The 22,177-nt window shown below is 44.6% G+C and overlaps 1 protein-coding gene across 3 annotated transcripts in view; it reads right to left on the bottom strand.

Annotated features, from left to right (window-relative positions):
- The window catches only part of GLIS1 (GLIS family zinc finger 1), a 260,514-nt gene extending 250,918 nt beyond the window's left edge, over positions 1–9,596 (bottom strand). For all 3 annotated transcript variants that reach the window (XM_010803559.3, XM_059885137.1, XM_059885138.1), the window contains exons 1-2: positions 9,460–9,596; positions 8,171–8,474 (exon numbers count right to left, since the gene is read on the bottom strand). In XM_010803559.3, the coding sequence (XP_010801861.3) occupies positions 8,171–8,474; positions 9,460–9,558 (403 nt within the window). In that variant the 5' untranslated portion in view covers positions 9,559–9,596. The remainder of the gene's footprint in view (positions 1–8,170; positions 8,475–9,459) is intronic.
- Positions 9,597–22,177: the final 12,581 nt, after the last annotated feature.

Below are 22,177 nucleotides of genomic sequence, written 5' to 3'. Positions count from 1 at the left end.
TGTTTCGCGTTGGAAATGCCAACGTTATTACCTGGGCTTTGCACTCAAATAAGATAAAATGCACGGGCGGTCTTCAGATTAAACGCACAATTACGGCCGTTTTCTCCAGAGAGAAGGGGAGCGAGACAGGTTTGGGGAGTGGAAGCGATTGGGTTTCATTTTTACGATACACTTAAAATTATATTATCATTCTCTGCCTGGAGGGTTGGACTTGAGAGGGTTGAAGCTACTTAAGCACTGAAAACTGTGTCAGGATCGGTGAATCCACAGAGCCCTATTCACAGGCTGGTGAAGCCGTCTATGTCTTGGAACGGGCCCGGCTGCTGGGCAAAACCCCGGGGAACTTTCTCTACTCACTAGGACAAAAGTATTAAGTGGTTTGGGATAAAAATTAAGCTTCAATTGACACAGTGGATCCTGGCAGCCTCTGCCGGCACGTGTAATTTATTTACAGGGTTGGAAAGTCGGCAAAATACATCATCAACTCTTATACAAACTTCTATTAGGTATTAAATACCCAAGCCTCAGAGAAGTAATTCATATAGTCCAACAACGTTCCAAAATAAACCCAATCTCCAGCCCTCCGGAGAGCTTAAAACAGCAAATGGGATCTGTGTTTTTAAAGCCGAGTTTATAATACTCCCTGGTTTCTTGCTAAAGCTTTGCCATCAAACCTGTTACTTAAAAACAAAAGCAACAACATCTAAGAGAGTAATCCGGTTGCTAAAAAAGACATAAATAGGAAGAGGCTGAGCCACAGGCAACCAGGCCATCCTTGACACCTCTTCCGGCTCTCGCTTTCACACGCGGGGTCAATATCTAAAGGCAAAGGACCTTTGGGCAAGCCAAAAGCCTCCTACAATTTCCACTTCAGAAAAAATATGACCCCTTGAGAACGTCCACGTTCACATACATTCTCACAAACACATACACGCCCCCGTGCAAGGCCACAGACCCAAGCCAGCAGTGGGACCTCCTCCTTCCAGAGAGGGGCATTTGACTCATTCATCATTTGACACAAAAGACCCATTTCCCACAAACTCTAGTTCACTCTGATCCCTGGCTTGCTCTCCCCCACAAGCCTTTCTTCATCCCACCAGGCGTTTAATAAGAAATAATTAGTTAATAGATCTCCAGCCATCATGCCCAGTGAAGCATGCATTCTACACACCAAGTGTAGTGGGATTATGAGGAATTCTCTTCAAACAGAAGTCTTCACTACCAGCAGAAGGGGGATCACAGCCAGGGCCTGGGCAACAGAGCTCCCACGCACAGTATGACAGGCTCAAATGGGGACTTGAACCTGCAGTAACCAGTGGGGTGTGTGTATGCTGCTTCTGAGAGGGGTCTGCCTCCTGGGTCTCCAGTCTCAGGCTCCTTGCCTGAGGACCCCCATGTCACAACTGGGAACCACTGTCCTTTCCCCATTTCTGCAACAGAGAGTAGTGGGGAGAGCCCCAGTGGAGGCAGAGTCTCCCCTTAAAGTCATACCTCAGCCTGTGAGCTGAGACTGCAGTCTGCCCGAGGGACTGATTGTCTGTACCTGCCTGTGGCCTTCCACTGCTGTCCCCCAGGGTTCGGAGACACACGCTAGAGCCACCACGACTCTTAGCTGCTGCATGGGTTTTAAAAGCTGTAGCTGAGAGCTCTGTGCTCTAGAGTAGCAGTCCCCTACCTTTTTGGTGCCAGGGACCTGTCTCGTGGAAGACGATTCTTCCACGGACCAGGAGAAACGCAGGGTGGTCTGGCGATGATTCAAGCGCATCACATTTATTGTGCACATTATTTCTATTATTACATCAGCTCCACCTCAGATCATCAGGTGTTAGATCCCAGAGGCTGAGGATCCCCGCTTCAGAAGGAGAGCACCGGCTTCGCTGTCAGACAGAGCTGGGTTCAAATCCCAGGCTCTGCTATCTACTTTCTGTACAGTGAGTCACTGCAAATTAAATATGGAGCTCACTGTTTAGACAAATTGCTCAACTTTTCCAAGCCTCATTTCCCTGATCTGTAAATTCAGAATAATGCCTCCTTTTCTCATAGGGTTATTGGGCTTTATTAAATGCAATGACAGCTATGAACTGCTTGACCTGGCACAGAGTAGGTGCTCAGTAAAGGTTAGTTGACATCTCTTATTCTTCTGGTTCCTTCTGTGGTCAGCTTCAGGAGTCAAGAGTTCCAAGAAGAGGTCAAGTTGAGAACCAGACCTTTTTCTGTACTCTATATCCTTCCGAACTGCCCCAGCTGAGTTCACAAGGAATCCTTGAGCAATGGAGCAGGAAGGGACCACAGGTCATCCCAACCAAGTGCTTCCCATTTTACAGATGGGGAAACCGAGGCTTAGAGCCAAGGGCTGGGCCCACATGCATTGAGTCTGTACAATGGTGTGTGTGTTTGCTCCAGACAGGGCTAACCATAACCACCAAAAAAATTCAGGCCATACAGGAAATGCATTATTCAGTGAACGGACTGAAGGCTCCTCTCAGTGCATCTGACTCAAATGCTGACTTTAAAAACACAGCTCGTAATGCTAACACAATCCGCCTCGACCCACCGGAAACCTTCTGAAGGAATAACCCTTTAGAGTTAAGGGGACGACGGAGAAAAGAAGAAAACAGATGCTTCAAGTGACTTTAAACTAAAAGACCACTGGGTCAGGGTTGTATTTTTTCCACCCCATCCCATCCCAGGCCTCTGTTTTCTTTCAGTTTCTTATAAGGCTTTAGGACACCAAAGCAGCCACAAAACTTCCCCCCCACTCCACTCTTTCTGCTTCCCTTAACTCAGTAACTCAGCTATCAGTCCCGGACTTTGCTTCTAATGCTGAAAGCATTTTTTTTTTCATTGTAAACTATTAAGTCGGGCAGCGGCTGTTGATAAACAAGAAGTCCGTTTTTAAACTGCTAGAATCATTAGCACAGGGAAGGCGAGCAGCACAAATATTTCAGGAGTTTGCTCTTTTTTCCTGGCCCTAGTATCACAGCTGGGCTTTCTGCATGTTGCAGTTGAATTTTTCAAAGCCCAGGGCAGAATTTGTTTCATTTCTTCTCCCCCTGGAACTGAATGTCTTTGTTTCTTTAAACACAAAAAATAAACTACCCCCTACCAGAAGAAACAACACAAGTCTCCAGGTCCAAATTAACTGCAACTAAAATCTGTATTAGGAAAAAAAATTAGCAAACCACACAGTCTAATTTAACTTTGAATATAATCATAGATATAAGGTGAAGTTGTTGAAGTACAACCATATCAGCTTCAAAACAGAGAATTCTTTTCTAGGAAAATTGAGAGAAAGAAGGGAAATTATCTTCCCTATGCAAAAGTCCCAGTTAGTGACTGGTCCATTTACAAATAAAGTTGGTATTTATTTGTTTGGTTTTTTTTTTTTTTTCCTATTCCTATCCAAAAAAGGATGGAAAACCCCATTCCAAACTTTAGTTTCTCCCCTTTTCTAGGATGTTTGCCAAACTCCACAAAATAAAACCGAAGAAAATGATGATAATTATGCAACATTCAGAACAAAGAACATAAGAATATATTTTTTTAAATGATTCATTGTGCACTTATGCCTGTAATGGGATTTTAACGCACTGTAAAAATAAGCGTGCTGGCTCACTTATCTTCTCACGCAACTGTAACGCAGGGAGATGAAGAACTTAAAGATGGGGTGAGTTTTGGTTTTTTTCTGAAGGAGGAGATGTGTGAAGGAAAACCATGGTGTATAAAGAAACATGTTTTTTAATCAGAGGTGGAGCAACACAGCCTATGGATATAATTCCGCAGCTAAGACAGTCCCGAGACCTCAGCCCAGCCTAGCACTACAGGTAAACGAGTCCGCAATAAGGAAGCCTAGGTAAGTTACGATCTCACGTGCTGGTTCCCTTTCCATTTTGCACGCCGGGTCTTAGCAGCTTCTACAGAGCTTGGGAGGCAAAAAGGGAAGAGAAATTCTAGCCACCCAAGATTCTTTGGGAATCTTTGGGAATTGTATTTCCGCTACATGTCTATAAAAGATTTGTCGGATACATAATTCTTATGACTGTAGACGCAACATGCTCCTACCTTATTTGTGTACCCACACACATACATGTTTCTCTTTGTCTCACTGAGCCTGACATTTGGCCAGCAGGTTTTTCTCCCCCTTATTTGAAACCTCAAGCACTGAAGAAATTTGGATCTGATTATTTCCGGATCACAGGACCAGCACTTTAAAATGGATGAAATGCAAGCAAATTGCCCACTAGAGCCGGAGGGGGTAAATGCTTTCAAAATAACTCATACCTTTCTATTATGGATGTGCTGGCCTCTCCAAAATCTCCCCAGAACATCACAGTGGCTTCTGATTCAAATGAAGAAACTCTACAAGGTAATGCCAACCAAAACCGTCATGTCTTACTCTCCACCTCCAGTCCCTAATGCGCCTGCTCACAACCTACAACTGCAGTCCTTCTTTGTTTTCATTTTTAAAGAAAAAATACATATACTTTTTCTTTAAGTTACAAGATTGACTGCTTTGGGAATTTTTAGCCACAGTATGATCGCTGTTAACAACGGCAGGGTCCACATTTGTCATGATCATCAGCCTCCTTTTTATTTGCTAGGATGTGTCCAGTCTCAGCACACAGTGAAAAGGGTCCATTGAGTTGCTGAGAACTATCTGGTTTGGTCTGAGAGCAACAATTCTGGTCAGACAGAATCATTTGGTAAACTAAGAAGTTTTCTAACGATGGCACAGATACTCGTTACCAAATTCCGAAGATTCGAGACAGAAGAAATACCAACAGCAAAAATAGTTTAAATTCTCTGGGAACGCTTGGGAAGCCGTCATGAACGCCAGCTCTCAGCCACCAACACACACACATATAAGGCACTAGTTGTGAAATGGGAAGCCTTAGAAACTGCCACTTACTGTCTGTAGCCTTAAGCACATCCTTGAACCTGAATGTCTTCATCAATAAAATGGGAATCACAGTAGTAAGAGCCAGAATCTGCCTGCAGATACAAACTGCAAAGAGCTTTTACATCTGTCCCCTCAGAACAGCCCACGAGGTAGGCAGGGCTCAGCTGGCATGAAGGCTGATGAAAGAACGTGTGCGGGACACAAGCTGAAAACTGTAAAGCCTTGTGCACAGAGAGCAAGCTTCATCGAGTCAGCGCCACAGAGCTGACCGCCTCCATAAAGTCCAGATGTTTACCTTCTTTCCTTGTCAGAACTTCCACAAGCAGAGTGTTGGGTGTTTAATAAAAAGAAAGAAAAAGCGCAGCATCTGGTAATTTGGCCTTTTCAGCTGTTTGGAATCTGGATAAACGGGACTCTGCCATAAACAGATCATGATTCTTATTGTAAATGATGACAATGTTAGTCCATGACATTGCACCATCCCCAGTGCCTCCTGACTCCAGATCTGGAAATGCAGAGGACCCTGACATTTAAGGATAAGCTGCTGGGTTCGAGAGCTCACGCTCTGCCTCAGTTTAGGGTCTGTCCGAGAAACAAGAAGGCAGAGCATCTGAAACCTGATTCCAAACCAAGCAATACTGTCGTCTCTCCGGTCACCGGGGAAGCACTGGCCACAAAAGACCTGAAGCTTGGCTCCTCTCAGCTTCTCTGGCTAGGACACCAGTTAAAAGTCGTGAAAGTCAACAATTTTAAAAAAAATCAAACTTTTCTCCATCCTCGCCCTACCCTCTTTGTCTCAAATAGAGCTGACCATAACAGTGCCCTACACGAATTAATAAACGCGAACCCTTCTTCCTTTTTAGTTTATATTCTTACAACTGTTTCATTTTCCCTTGGGAAGGAAGCATTATTACCTCTCGTGCAAATGAAAAACCAGCGGTTGAGAACGTTAAACACATCACAAGAGCCGTCTCCAAAATAACCAGGCACTGAGGTGGCCCTTTGACACCTTATATCACTAATACTCTCCTCAGTCTTTCTGTCTCATGGTAGATTTACAAATGAGGAAACTAAGGCTCAGAGAAGGAAATAACTTCCCCCAGTCCCACGGATCCTAGGTGGCAGGGTCTTAAAATTTCCAGCACGGTCAATAAATATTTTTCAGTTGGTATTCTTGTCTTCTGTTTCCAGTAAGCCTGAGACTTGGAGCTAGACACCAAATATTCAAAGGGTTATGAGGTCTAGGGAGTATCTGGGTGGGAACAGGGGCAGCAAGAAGGTTTCTTTTATGGCCTGTTTGAGAAGGCTGCGCAGCTCTGATTTTCTCTCAGGCCACTATATAGCTTGACTACAGGGGAAAAAATTGCCTAGAAAGACAGAAGCCGAGTCAGAAGCCTCTTCAAGCCTAGGTCCATAAGCTATGGGCTGGCCAGAGACCCCCACCCAGCAGGCCTCAGTTTCCTCATCTTTTAAATGGGTATGACAAATCTGACCCCCACCAGCCTCACTGGAAGCTGTGAAGAAAACAGAAGCCTCTTACAAAAAGCTTAACCAGTACAACCATCTTAAGGTACAAAGAAAGAGGTGCTTCCTCCCATTCTTTTACTCTCCTCTGCCCTTTCCAAACACAAAAAAGATCTCGTATTTTAGACACTGGGGGCATGTGGATAAAAATAATTGGGGTTTAGGAGAATGGACGTCAGAAGATTGTACATAACTAATGCATACACATGAAAGGTCTCTAACCACAGCTTTGGATGTCAGAAAGTTGCACACAACGAAAGCATCCACATGAAAGGTCTCTAACCAGGGCTTGGAACAAAGGCTATGTTTGGGAGAGCAATTTATTAGGTCTGCAGAGAACTGAGATCTTCAGTTGACAGCTATTTTTTTTTAAACACAAAATGTTGCAAGAGGGTATCTATTTAAGGGAGGATTGTCTACAGGAGGGGGGCAAGTGAGGGAGCTCTGGGCTGCAAATATTACTCATGTCTTGCTGCACAGCCTTCCTCTCTTCCTAGTAAAAGGGAATCTCATGTGCGTATTCCAACAATAATACGCTAAAGCGTTTTCCTCTATATCCTTTACAAATGACCTCTATCTCTTGGAGAAGAGACTGAATTTAAAACAACAGCCAAGAAATAGTGCTCTCCTACAAAGTCAGGTATTTTCATTAAAAAGCAAAAAGTATTTATGTTTATTTCACTTTACCAGTCTTTGAATTAGAGAGTTTTTTTTTTTTACCCTAAAGGCACTCTCATCCCTAAAAGTAAGCCACCCTACCATTTCTAAGTTGCCAATTGATGCTAAAGTAATGATGCCTATAAAGCCATTAAACAAACTTTTTTTCTTCCTTAAGAATTAGCTGGAAATAGAACCAAGAGGTCCCAAACAATGAAATAATAAAAAACCAAAGCTTTGCTTTTTCCTAGGGAAAAAAAGTAGATGAGGGGAAAGATACAGTGCCTCAACAACTTCCCCAATTTCTGGTTAATTATCTGTCAGTGTGAAACTTATAAATAATGGCTCAATAATAATTAACTGTGATGAGAAGAACATGCTCATGAGAATCCAGCCTCATCACTGACTTTGACCCATTAATTATACTGGAGCCTGCACCTTATACCCACCAGCCTCACTGGGTAGAGGACAGGTATTACAGACTAACTTTTGACCAAAGACTATGCTTTTGAAGCATCAAATACATAACAGCCATTGTTAAAGTCAGGACTTCACTCAGGCTAGACTACAGATTCATAAAATTTTCCATCAGGAATCCAGAAATCATCTGGTATAATTAATTCCTTACTTGACAGATCGGGAAACTGAGGTCCCAAAAAGGGGAGAGGGGGCTGGCTGAAGGCTTCTGGTTTTTGTTACTGAGGAAGACTGGAATACTTCAAAGTATGCCGTTAGCAGGTTCAGAGACAGACATACTCGAGTTGCTACTCATCCTAATTTATAATAAGGTTTTGACAAATTTCACACAACTTTTATCAGAAACATACAGAAGCAAAATTATGTAATCTGAGCTTTCTAAACACACATCTCCCCCACAAATAGGCTTACTGAGTTTAAATTAGGTGCTTCCTAAACAGTCACCGTTTCAGAATGACAAGCGAGTCCCAAACAACTTGAGAGAAAACTGATGAACTTTGGAGAAAGTTCTACCAAGTGCTTGGGAAGATTCCTACAAAGGCCTGCCGTGGAATCAGACTACCCAAATCTCTCCACGCCCGTGGCCAGGCACGTCGGCGGGGCCATACTTACCCTTCCCGGCGGCAGTGGCGGAGGCCTTGGACGGACCGTAGTCTCGGGGACTCCGGGGCCGGAGGAGGTCGTGGGCGCGCGGTGGCGCGGGAGGCCGGGGCAGCAAGTCACGCGGACCCCCCTCCCCGCAGCCCCCGCCGCTCACGGTGACCCTGAAGGCCATGTGCGGGCCGAGGCCAGCGGGCCCCCGGCCGGGACCTGGAGCGCCGGGGGCCTCCTTCGGCCTCTTGTCTGAGTGCGCCTCGGCCACTTCGCAGTGCATGGCGCCGGGGCGGGGCGCACCGCTGGGGGTCTCGCCGGGCTTCTGCGGAGGGGAGAAAGCACAGGCGCGTCAGAATGAGCGGAGCGATCCCCTTCTGGTCCAGGGGGCGATGTTTGAGCAGGTCACCATCCCTCCGTTTATTCCTCCTTAGCGCCACCACACTCACCCTAACGTGACAAACCTACCTGATCCACGGAAAAGTCCCCTCCAGGGCGCAGGAACATCTAGCATGTCCTTCCCCGACTCGCGGAAGGCCCAGCTACCCAATCTGCCCCCATCCAGTCCTCTTTGGACGAAGGGGAAACTGAGGCCTGGAGAAGGGAGAGCGCCTGTGCGCGTCACCCAGTGGGACACGGAGCTGACGGCAGAGATTCCCGGAGCAGGGTACTGGCAAAGCCGCGGAGACTACTCGGAATGGGTCACGGGCTGCACACCTCGCCTCATGGGCGCTCTGGGATCCGGCTGAGCGCAGGGACAGCCGACTACGCACCCGCAGGCCCGTGGGCAGACCCTCTGAGATACCACCACCACACAAGCTGCGAAAAGGGAGTCGGCGGATGTGTGCTCACTCCCGCAACGTGAACCCATACACGCACCGAGACGCACACTCCCACGCGCAGCAGAGAAAACCAACCGATCGCGCGTGCAAACCTGCAAAAAGTCGACAGCCCGTGCACTCCCGCTCCCACGCACACCAAACACACCCCGCAAATGCACACTCGGGGACAAGACGTGCCATACATTCTACTTTCACTCACCAGCTCAGACTCTCAGCAACACTAGTAGCTGCAGTCTCACGCTCACCACGCGCGAGCGCTGGGTGCCCCTCCACAGAGCCTTGGGCCTTCCATCATCCCTCCTGGAAAACGGACCCGGGGCCCCAAACTCTCCCTTCCCCTCGTGCTCCCCGCGCGATCCCCAAACTCCCCAATTCACCATCCTGGGACACCAGCCTTGGCCGTCGGCCGGGCGCCCTCCCCCTTCCCGGGCCGCGGGCCGCACCCCCTCTCACCTCGCCCCCACTCACCTCGCAGCGGCTGCTGCAGCTCGCTCGCGGGGCGCACGGCTCGGCGCGCCTCCACTGGCGCGGCAGCCCCAGCGGCCGCAGCTTCCAGCGGGGCGGCATCCCGGAGGCGGGGGCGGGGCCTCAGCCTGCCTGACAGCCTCTCCAGCCACTAACTCGCTGCGGCCGCCCCGCCGAGGCCAATCGCGGAGCGAGGGCGGGGCCTCCGCGGCTGCGGGCCAGGGCCAGCCGCGCGCGAGGCACGCCGGAGGGTTTGACAGGCGGCGGCCGGTGGCGCTGGGTGCTGCTCGGGCCCCGCTCCGCCCGCTGCCTATCAGGGATAGCCCGCCGGGCGGCGCCCGGGGCTGCAAAGCCTGGGCTCCGTAGTCGGGGCTGGGCCGGCCAGTGGGGCGAGAGGCACTCCGTATCAGGAGAGCCGAATCAACCTGTCTCTTCGCCTCTCCGAGGCTGAGGCAAGACCCTTCGTCCCTCGTCCAGCGTCAGTTTTCTCCTGGTCAAATGGGACCCGCCAAGCCTGCTAACGTGGAGGCAGTGCAAGTAAAAGTGCTTTCAAAGTTTCCTTGCAGAATACAACCTGCTCCCACAGATTTCTCAGCGGGTCAGCAGCGAAGTTGGGACCCCAATCCAGGACTTTCAGACTACTTTTCTTAAGTTTCTGTTTCTGTGGTGTTTTTCACCTAAAAGAAACCAGACTAGAGTGTCTCCTTCCAAAGTCTAAAAATAGATATCCGGATCCCAACTAGAAAATACCCCCAAGTGAATCTGTGAATCTGTCTGGGAGCAGGGTCCCTGAACCTCGATTTTTAGCGAGCCCCCAGGAGATCCTGGGCTGGAGAATTCCACAGACAGAAGAGCCTGGTGGGCTACCGTCCATGTAGTCCATCAGGACCTGGGACCTGGTTCCCCTGAAGGCCTGCTTCCCTCACAGACAGCAGTGTCGCAGCAAGTCCTGCCCAGAGTGTAGAAAGTAGAGGAAGAACAAGACCTCTGGGCAACTGGAAGCAGTGGCTCAGTTCCCATCTCCGAACCTCAGTTTCCCCCTGGGTAAAGTGGGGTTAATTCCCCGTGTCAGGTCTATCTAAGTTCACCGGAGGCTCTAGCCAGGCCTCTGAGATGGTGTCTATATTTCATGTCTGCTTGCCTCACTCCTCATTGTTTGTTGGTGATCTGGACCCACTTCAAGAACCCTGCCTGGCTCTTCACTCTTTGAAGAAAGGTGTCTGTCTAGTCTCTTTGGCCTTGGTCTCAAATTTAAAAATGTTTATCGAGCCCCTTCCGACTACACACCCAGATCAGGTCTCACAACATAGGATTCTACACAGGGTAAGAGACCTCAAACAGCATCCCTGAATTCTTAGAAAACCAGGACATTAGAATTACCGAATCCTAAAATCTGATTTCCTGTCATTGATTAAATATAGCATCTTACAATTAGCAATAATGGCAAGAAGGACCTTGGAAATTTTGTTAGGCCCACCTCCACATTCAGAGGAGAGATGTGACTGGCCCATAGCAGTATGGTGGGGTGTGGCAGAACTGGCTCTGGAACCCAGGCTTCCTGACTCCCATTCCAGCACTCTTTCTCCTGTGCCAGCCATGAGGTCTCTCGTAGACACAGTACGTCAGCCAGCCCCGCCCATCGCGCACAGTCCAAGGGCCATGGGCTGCATAGGGCACCCCAAAGGTTTTGCCTCTATCCAGGGATTTGGAGTTGGGGGTTTCTGCTACTTTTATGGCAAGAGAGAAAGGGGTAGAAAGGAGTCAGAGTAGCTCACCAAGCCCTCCAACACACCACCAGATGCTCCTTCCCCATTCCCTCACTCTTCTGAAGTGCCAGGGCCAGCTTTGGCACCCACAGGCCATGTGGCTTTTAGTAAATCAGAATCTCATTCTGGACCTCAGTTTCTCCCTCGAAAAGCTGGAGGGTTGGAAAAAGATTCCCGGCCTTTCCCGTTCTGCCCTTTGGTGAGGCCAGGAACCAGGAACTGAGTCCTTTGCTTCTCTCCTTACCACAGACACACACACAGAACACTGCACACTTAGTCGGAACTCAGAAAATATTTGCTGAAGTCACTTAACCAACTGGCACTGCAGGCAAAGACTTCAGATTTCCAAGATGCAGCAACAATTCATTTAGTGATTCTTTGCTGAGCACCTACTGCTGATCCAGTTTCCATGCCTGAGCTGGGGACATAGAGATCCTGCCTGTCCCTCAGTGAATTCACAGCTCCACCCCACCAGGACAGATGTGAAGTCTGGCAAAGTAATGAGAAGGTTAATCTACTCAATAGAACAGACCACTTAAATGTAGTATGTGGCAGGACCTCTTTGGGGATATACTGAATCCAGGGGGTATATGCTTGGTTTTTCTTTCCTAGAAGGAAATACAAGAAAGTGTTAACAGGGGTTACGGGAATGGAGGACTGGGGGGTGGGGTGGGCTGGGCTGGGGTAGGGTGTGGTGGGAAGCCTGTACTTTACATTTTACACTTCTCTGAACTGTTCATTTTTTCTAACAATATATATTCTCCTCTCTCCCTTTCAACAGGGGTTATTTAAGAGTAGTAGGATTACAGATTTTAATGTTTTTCTTTATACTTTTAGTTTGAAAATAATATTTGTTAATATTTTAATTGTCAAGAGCAAAACAAATAAAATTCACTTCTCCCTTTTGCAGGCCAGGCAACAATGTGTGCTTTTTTACAGGGCCAATGTTCCTGCTCAACACACAGACTGTCTACTAGGTAATTCCTTCTGTATCCATCTGCCAAAACAAACATTATTTTTTCTTCTCTGATTTTGTTCCCTCCTCCTCTCCCACACTCCCATATCTGATCTGCCATGATTACACCTAACAGCCCACCTCCTCTCCATCCTTCTTCCTCACTGATACATCTCTTACCAACTCTTCTTCCTGCCTCTAGCCTTATCTTCTTCCCAGTCATTCATTTTCCACATACTGGTCTCCCTGTAAATCTCTAAAATATACATCTGACCATGTCACTTCCCTGTTTAAGCCTCATTAACAGCTCCCAGTGGCCATCTAAACAAAGTCAAACCATTTTCTCACAGCACCTCTTAACTCTCTCCCATATTTCAAACACCTTAGAATATTTTACATCTCCTAGAACACAGGACATACGTCATGCCTTCACAGCTTTGTATATGGTGCTTCCTATGCTAACACTTTCCTTTTGGCCCACCTTCATACTCCTTCCCGTGAATCATTTAATACTCAGGTCAAGTCTCACTTTTCTGCAGAAGACTTCCTTGAATCCTCTAGCTAAAATTATTTTCTTCTTGCACATTCTCACAGCAATCTCTGCTTCATTCTATCTTAGAACTTGTTATGCTGCTTTATAATAACCCATCAGTCTCTCCCTCTAGACTGAGAGCTTTGTAAACCTCTTCGGCCTTTGTACCTCCAGAACCTAAAACAGATTCAGGCAAAGTCAGCATGTTGATTGAATTATTAAAGAATGACGGCTACTTCCTTTACTTACCTTCATTTCTAGCTAAGTGCTTCTTCACCCTACTGTGACCTCCCCCCTCAGCATGTTTATCCAGGGGGTATAAGCATATACTCAGCAAAAATAGAGAGTTCTATGTCTAGGGTCTCCTGTGTCCTGGAGACAGGAGGAAGGATAAGGAATAGAGGTGATTGCTGTTACACTGCTTACCCTGCCTCTAGTTCTTGCAGCAAGGAAAGAATTAACATTTACTGGGGAAACTACTGTGTGCCAGGTACTATGGTTGACAGTCTCCATACATAATCCATTCAATCCTGGTGACTCAGAAAAGGAGAATATCCTTCATCTTATATAGGTGAAAAATAAAAGCTCAAAATTAAGTGACTTGCCAAAGTTCTCAGTCAAAAGTGTCTGCCTCCCATATATCTATGGCCAATGACTTTGTACGTGAATGCCAAGACCACTCATTGAGAAAAGAATAATCTCTTTAACGAATGGTGCTACATAACTGGATATCTACATGCCAAAGAATGAAGCTGGATTCCTATCTCAAACCATATACCAAAAGTGACTTAAAATGGATCAACATCCTAAATATAAGAGCTAAAACCATAAAAGACTTAGAAGAAAACATTGGGGTAATCTTTGTGACCTTGGATTTGGCAGTGGATTCTTAGGTGTTAAACCAAAAACACAAACAACAAAAGAAAAAATAGATAAATTGGACTTCAACAAAATTAAAAACTTTTGTGTATCAAAGAACATTATGAAGCTAGTCAAAAGACAACTTTTAGAATGGGAGAAAAATATTTGCAAATCATACTACTGATAAGAGTCTAGTATCCAGAATATGTAAAGAACTCCTACAAGTCAACAACAAAAACAACCCAGTCCAAAAAATGGGCAAAGGACCTGCTGATCATCTATATATCTTTTATATATATATATATATATAAAAGATCATCTATATATATAAAAGATCATCTATATATCTTCTCTCCAAAGAAGATATATAGATGACCAACAAGTACACACATGAAAAGATGCTCAATATTGTTAGTTATTGCGTGTATGTGCATTCAGTCGCTTCAGTTGTGTCCGACTCCTTGCAACCCTGTAGACTGTTGCCTGCCAGGCTCCTATGACCATGTGATTCTCCAGGCAGGAATACTGGAGTGGGTTGCCATGCCCTTCCCTGGTGGCTCAGATGGTAAAGCATCTGCCTGCAATGCAGGAGACCTGAGTTTGATCCCTGGGTCAGGAAGATCCCCTGCAGATCTTCCTTCTAGAAGGAAATGGCAACCCACTCCAGCATTCTTGCCTGGAAAATCCCATGATCAGAGGAGCCTGATAGGTTATAGTCCTTGGGACCGCAAAGAATTGGACACAACTAAGTGACCTCACTTTCACTTTCCTCTGGGGAACTCCCGACACAGGGAACAAACCTGCGTCTCCTGAATTGAGATGCGGCGAATTCTTTACCGCTGAGCAACCAGGGAAGCAACAGTTAGTCATTAGGGAAATGCAAATCAAAACCACAATGAGATATCACTTTACATCTATTAGGATAACTATAATTTTTAAAGTTAAGAAAAAAAAAAGAACGGAAAATAACAAGCATTGGCAAGGATGTGAGAAAGTAGAGCACTCACAAATTAGCCACTGTGGAAAACAGTTTGACAATTCCTCAAAAAATTAAACATGGAAATTACTATATGACCCAGCAATTCTACTTCTAGGTATGTGCCCAAAAGAAAATTATTGTGAAAACAAGCCAACTGTTCATCAGTAGATGAATGTATAAACAAATTGTGGGGGAAAATATTATATTTATATATAAAGGATGAAATACTAACACATACTATAGCGTGGATAAACCTCAAAATCATTATGCTAAGTGAAAGAAGCCAGACACAAAAGGCCATGTATTGTACGAGGCCACTTTTATGAAATATCCAGGATAGGTAAATTCATAGAGACAGAAGGCAGAGTAGTGGTTGACAGAGGCTAAGGGGAGGGACCAATGAGTAGTATCTGCTTAATGGGTACAGGTTTCCTTTCAAGGTAACGAAACTGTTGGCACCAGGTAGAGGTGGTGGTCGCACAGCACTGTGACTGTACTAAATGTCACTGGATCGTTCTAAATGGCTAGTTTTATGTTATATGAATTTCACTGCAATAAAAATGTTTAGTTTAGTTAAATTTAAAAGATTGTCTGCCTGTGTCCAAAGCCTGGACTTTTCACCGCATTTCAAGACTCTCATTAGGAGCGGTCCATAGAAGGGCTCCTATAATGGTTGTGGCTCTGGTGTTACCAAGCCGAGGGACACAAGCAAGTCGTCATCCCTGGTTCCTCAATACTACACCTGTCAAACAAAGGTAACAGTACCTGAGCCACCAAGGCTACTGTGAAAACCAAATGAGGTGGAAAAAGATAAAACCAACTGGAAAATGAGAGGTAATGATGATGATTAATGAAATTCTCAACCTCTCCTACCATTTCTAGAATCCGTCCTTTTTCTTGTTTTTAATTGTGATGGTGAAGTGAAGTAAAAGTCTCTCAGTCGTGTCCAACTCTTAGCAACCCCATGGACTATACAGGCCATGGAATTCTCCAGGCCAGAATACAAGAACACTGGAGTGGGTAGCCGTTCCCTTCTCCAGGGGATCTTCCCAACCTAGGGATCAAACCCAGGTCTCCCGCATTGCAGGCAGATTCTTTACCAGCTGAGCCACAGTGGAAGCCCCACTTTAACTGTGCTGGGTCTTGACTGCAGGGTACAGGCACTTCACTGTGGCACATGGACTTCCCCTTGTTGTGCATGGGCTTTTCTAGTTTTGGCAACAGCTTTGTTTTGTAGCTTGTCTTGTTGTGGTTCATGGGCTTAGTTTCCCCAAGGCATGTGGAATCTTAGTTCCCCGACCAGGGATCAAATCCATGTCCCCTGCATTGCAAGACAGATTCTTAATCAATGGACCACCATGGAAGTCCCTAGAATCCCTAGAATCATCTTATAACTCGAAGATGCTATTTTAAAAACCAAATCAAACAAACAAAAACCTGGAGAATCCCAATATTTCCATATTGGGATTCCATATTCCATATTGTCACAAAGGGCCAAAGGTGATGTTTTATATAGAAACTTACATATGATTAGAGAATAAGAAACAACTTAAACTAGGAATAGAAATAAACTTCCTTAACTAGACAAGCGCATCAGCAAAAACAAAGCCTATAGCTAACATTACACTTCGGGCTTCCCAGGTCGTGCTAGTGGCACCCACCTGCCAGTGCAGGAGACATGGGTTTGATCCCTGGGTCGGGAAGATCTCCTAGAGGAGGGCATGGGAATCCACTCCAGTATTCTTGCCTGAAGAATCCCATGGACAGAGGAGCCTAGAGGGCTACAGTCCACAGAGTCACAAAGAGTTGAACACAACTGAAGTGACTTAGCACATAGCACAACATCACGCTTAGTGGTAGAGATTGAATGCTTTCCCCCTAAGATCAAAAACACAGTAAAGATATCCATCTTCACTATTCCTATTCAACATCATACTGGAAGTCCTAACAAGTGTAGTAAGGCAAGGAAAAAAAAAAAAATATATATATATAAAGGCATACAGGTTGGAAAGGAAAGATTAAAACTGTTGGCTGGCAACCTGATTATCTACATAAATTCCATGGGATCTACCAAAACAAATTCCTCCTAGAACTAATAAATGAGTTCACTGAGGTTGCAGGATATAAAATTAATATATAAAAATCCATTGTATTTGTAAACACTGGTATTTATTAAACAATTAGAAATGAAAATTTTAAAATACTGTTTATAATAGCACTGAAATTATATACTTAGATATTAATCTAACAAATATTCATGCAGAATCTGCTAAAAACTATGAAACTGATTAAAGAAGTCAAAGAAATAAGTAAATAAAGAGGTATATTATGTTCATGGTTTGGAAGATTCAATATTGTGAAGATGTCAACTCTCCCCAATTTAACCTGTAGATTCAACATAACTTGAATCGAGATCCTAGCAGGATTTTTAAATAGAAATCAACAAACTGATTCTAAAACTTATTTGGAAAGGAACTAGAATAGCCAAAAAATTGAAAAAGAAGAACAAAGTCTGAGGACTCACTATTTGATTCTAAAATTCACTATGTGAAGTCACTCAGTCGTGTCCGACTCTTTGCGACCCCATGGACTGTAGCCTACCAGGCTAATGCTACATCAAGACAGTATGATATTGGCAAAAAAAATTATATACATAGGTCAATGGAACAGAATACTCATATTCTGTGGAACCCACATATGGCCATATGCTTTTGCAAAGGTACAAAAGCAATTCACTGAAGATATAGTAGTCTTTTAACAAACAGTGCTAGAACTGCTGCACATACATATGTAAAAAAATAGACCTCAACCTATGTTTCACACACTATGCAAAATTTAACCACAAATGGACAAAAATGCAAAGCTATCACTTCTAGAAAAAAAACTAAAGTAATTAGATAATGATGTCAAAAGCACAGTCCATAAAATAAAAATTTATTAGATAGGATTTCATCAAATATTTAAAATTTTTACTCTGTAAAAGATACTGGCTGTTAAAAGAATGAAAAGACAAGTCACAGACCAGGAGAAAATTTTTGCAAATTATTTATCCAACAAATGACTTGTACTCAGAATAAAGACCTCTTACAACTTAATAAAAAGAAAGCAACCAGATTTTCTAAATGAGCAAAAGATTTGAACAAATATTTCACCAAAGAAAACATGACGATGTAAAGTAAATCATGAAAAAATGCTCAGAACTAGGGAACTCAAAGTATAAGCACACTGAGATACCAATACACATCTTTAGAATGATTAAAATTAAAAAATAAAACAATAAACCATTTCAAATGCTGGCAAGGGCTGGATGCGAAATCAATGAAGGACTTTAGGTTGGAGACTGACATGACCAGGTCTGTTCTGAAAATATTCTAGTTGTTTTGTGGAAATGGGTTGAGAAAGGAGCAAGTGTGAAACACAAGTCAGGAGATAATCCCAAGGACAGATGCTGACAAGCCAGGGGTTGGTGGAGATGGGGCGAGGTGGCTGGAATGCAGCATCACTGAGGAAGGAAATTTGACAAGCCTGGTAATGGGAATGAAGAGAAAGGAGAGACTGTTTGGAAGAAGAGCAGTTTTAGAGTTTGGAACTTCCCCTGGGTGGCCCTGGAGAATTCAGTGGCTACCCACTCCAGTATTCTTCCCTGGAGAATTCCATAGACAGAAAAGTCTGGCTGGCTACAGTCCATGGGGTCGCAAAGAGTGAGACGTGACTGAGCAACAAACTTTCACTTTTCTTTCACGGGGTGGCCCAAGGCATTCGTCATCCTTAAGGGTGGCTTCTGGAAGCAAAGATGCCACAATTAACAGGCCGTTAAGTTATACCCTTTCCTCTTTCATCATGATGTGACTGCCTTTCCATAAAAAGTTGGTTTTCAGCACATCACTGTATTTATAAGAAACAGAATCATCCAATATAAAATGTGCATCAAAGGATGCTAATGAGGACAGTCAGAACTGACAGCTTGAAAAGTCATGAGGGACAGTACGGGCTGTCCATTAAGGAGAGGGGGCCTGTTATTTATGGAAGTGTAGGGTACCAGAGTACTTTACGGAAGCTTCTTTTATGATAATTACTGTAGATCACACTATGTATATAAATTAAATGCAGATAACAACCTATGAAGAAAGTGGTGTAGTTCCTATTAAAGATGAGGAAAAGGAGACCCAAAGAGGTTAAGTGACTTGCCCAAGGTTTCAACTAGCAAGTGGCAGATTTGGGGTTCAGCCCTAGGACTGCTTGATCCTAAATATAGTGGTCTTTTCATCCTGCCACTGTACCTCATTTCCAATTGAACTGGAACGTTCTCTTTGCCTGACCTTTATTTTCCTTTCATTCAGAATGCCTTTGTGGCTGACCACTCCCACCCGAATCCATTCAGATCCCCAAGGCTCACCACAAACGGCCCCTTACCCACATAACCTGCTTCCCCGCCCAGAGGGCCACCAGCACACAAAGCCACTGTCAGAGCACTGCCACTAGCACCACCGGGAAGCCCGCCTTATTACACGAAGGGAAAGTGAAGTGAACGTCGCTCAGTCGTGTCCATCTTTTTGCGACCCCGTGGACGATTCTCCAGGCCAGAATACTTGAGTGGGTATTCTTTCCCCTTCTCCAGGGGATCTTCCCAACCCAGGGATCAAACCCAGGTCTCCCGGATTGCAGGTTGATTCTTTACCAGCTAAGCCACAAGGGAAGCCCAAAAATACTGGAGTGGGTAGCCTATCCCTTCTCTAGAGGATCTTCCCAACCCAGGAATCGAACCAGGGTCTCCTGCACTGCAGGTGGATTCTTTACCAACTGAGTTATGAGGGAAGCCTTTATTATATACCTATTTCCAGTTATAAACTATAGCACCCTCGAAGGCACAGACTTTATATATGTATGAGAGATGATCAGTGGTGTGTGGATTTGAACACACGTACTAAATTATCCGAACAGGTCCAAAAGTTGGCAAATGAGGCTACAACAAAAATATATATATGGAGTAAGGAACAAGATAGTCGATTATTCACATTTTTATAATAAATATTTTTATTTAATTTATTAAAGTAAATATCAAGTTCATCTGTGCACACGAGTATTATGCAATTCATATGCTTTTTGAGCTACTATTAAAATCATCTATAGGAAGAAAGCATTCTGAAAAATAGAAGAATAGAACTGTATCTGTGAATAAGTTTTAAAAGAATCAATGACAAAAATCACTTTAAGACATTTGATAGACATCTTCTTACCATAATATTTTCTTCTAAGTCTTATTTCTTTGTGAAAACTATACTTACCTTACTATGTGACAAAGTCAAAGACTCATGCAAAGTTACAATTAGAAGGGAAGTTAAAAATCATTCAGTCCAATTCTTTTATTTTAGTGATGAAATCTTAGTTCAAAGTCACACGGCTAGATGATGCCAGATTCGAACTTGCTTCTTCCAAAATCAAACTTCAAACTCTGGAGAAGAGACTGCTGGCACTCTATATTAATATTCATTCAGAGCCCCAGTAACAAAACCCCAGTTTTATCGAGAAGTTACACACAACCTCTAAAGGACATTTCCCAGACTCCGTTGCAGCCAGATACACCCAGATACAGACTATGCTTCAGCCAATGAGATGCAAGGGTCAATGTGTGGACTTTCAGGAAGCCTCTTTGAAAGGGAGGGGATACAACAGTCTCACTTCTCTTCTTCCTTCTTGTTGCCTGGAATACAGATACAATGGCTGTAGTTTTAGCAGCCATTTGAAACCATGAGGATGAGGATCACACCTTGGGGCTAACCAAGAAAAGAGCTAGAATGAGCCTGAATCCCCAATAACCTCAGGAAGTCTTCCCAAGACAGCCTATTTCTGGATCTTCTTTTATGTGAAAAAAATAAATGAGTACATTTCTGTGTTACGTAGACCACCATTATTTTGGGTTTTTTAGTTATATGCAGCCAAACTTAACTAGCCCATCTTACTTAGCCCACTGTCAACCCATTCCTCTCTCATCTCAGCAAACAGAAATTTCAGTCTACCCAACTGCTCAGGCCAAAAGCCTTGGAGTCAGTATTACTGACTTGTTTTCTTTCATACCCCACAACCATCCCACCAGCAGTTCTCATCAACTCTTTCTTCATAATAGACCTAGACCTGTCTGGTTTTCGTGGCTTTCACTGCTATCAGTCTGGGCCCATCACTACAGGTGACCCTTGAACAACACAGGACTCAGGGGCCCACACCCTCTGTGCGCAGAGAGCTCTGCATCACACTTCACAGTCTACTTTCTGTGTCTATGGTTCCACATCCACAGATTCGACCAACCCCTAATCCTGTGGTATTATAGTACAGATTTACTGAAAACAAGCTGCATGTAAGAAGATCCACTCACTCTCTTAGTTTTCCTCCGGCCTCTCTGGCAACTCCTGCCCCCTCTTATATCTGTATCTTCTATTCAGCCTTAAATGCTGGCTGAGATCTTTCTCCCTCTCCAGCTGTCCATATTCTCAAAGGCAAGGTCATCCATCCATTTCCTCAGAGCTGTCATCATTATCTAGAGGATCATCATCAAGAATTCCAAAGTTAGAATATGAAAAAGAAGATATATACTGATGCATAACTGAGTCACTTCGCTGTACAGAAGAAATCAACACAACATTGTGAATCTACTCAACTTCAGTAAATTTTTTAAAATAGCAAAAACAATTTTAAAAAAGGACCCGCGCAAGTTTGAACCCATTGTTCAAGGCTTAACTGCATCTCTTTCGTCTGGTTTACAGCAGTAGCCTCCTAACTAGTCTCCCTGTTTCCATTCTTACCTGCCACCCCCTCCCCTCAGTCTGTTTTCCTCAGAATAGCCAGATTTAATTTTTTTCAAACATAAGTGGCCCATGTTACTCCTTTGCTCAGGACTTTTCAGTGGCTGCCCTTGACGCAGACAGAGCATGAGCGAAGTCCTTGTTGTCTACCAGCCCTGACATGATCTGGTCCCCTCCTCTGTCTCTGACCTCAGCTCCCACTCTTGCCCGCACCCACTGAACCCTGCCCCCAGGTCCTCTTTGCCATTCCTTTAACGTATCAGCCATGCTCTGGTCTCCAGGATCATAGCTTGCAGGAACTCTTCCCCCAGATATCCACACATCACCTCTCTTACCTCATTCAAGCCCCTGGCCAAGCATCGCCTTATCAGGAGGGCATCCCCTCTCCACCCTGCCTAAAATAGAATCCCACCCGCTGTCTACTGCCTGCTGTCCCCTGCATACTCGCCACCACGGGATGTTTGTTTACAGTCATTGTCCACATCCCCCACTGGAGCCTCAGTGTTTCTACTCTGAGCAACCTGCCATCCACGTGGAAATTTGTTAAATATTTCCCCGCAACAAAACTTAGCAGCTCCATCTTATTGGTTAATTAAGAAGATCTATAAGGGTAATATGGCTTTCTGTTCTAATAGTAATAACAATTATTATTATTATAGTTAACAGCAACTACAAAACATTAAAAATTTTGCAATAAGAATGATGGGCAGAAGTGCGTGGGGCCAGTTTGTAAGACTGACTCCAGAACTAACTGTCCTTGTAGCAGAAGACCCAAAGCCTCTTCTTACTGTTCTCATGTGACCTCTTCAGTGAGAACAGGGGCGGGGAGGG

The sequence above is a fragment of the Bos taurus genome, chromosome 3 (genome assembly GCF_002263795.3).
Source record: "Bos taurus isolate L1 Dominette 01449 registration number 42190680 breed Hereford chromosome 3, ARS-UCD2.0, whole genome shotgun sequence".
Taxonomy (NCBI): domain Eukaryota; kingdom Metazoa; phylum Chordata; class Mammalia; order Artiodactyla; family Bovidae; genus Bos; species Bos taurus.
Note: the sequence above shows the minus strand (reverse complement) of the source record. Positions and strands in the feature narration are given on the sequence as shown.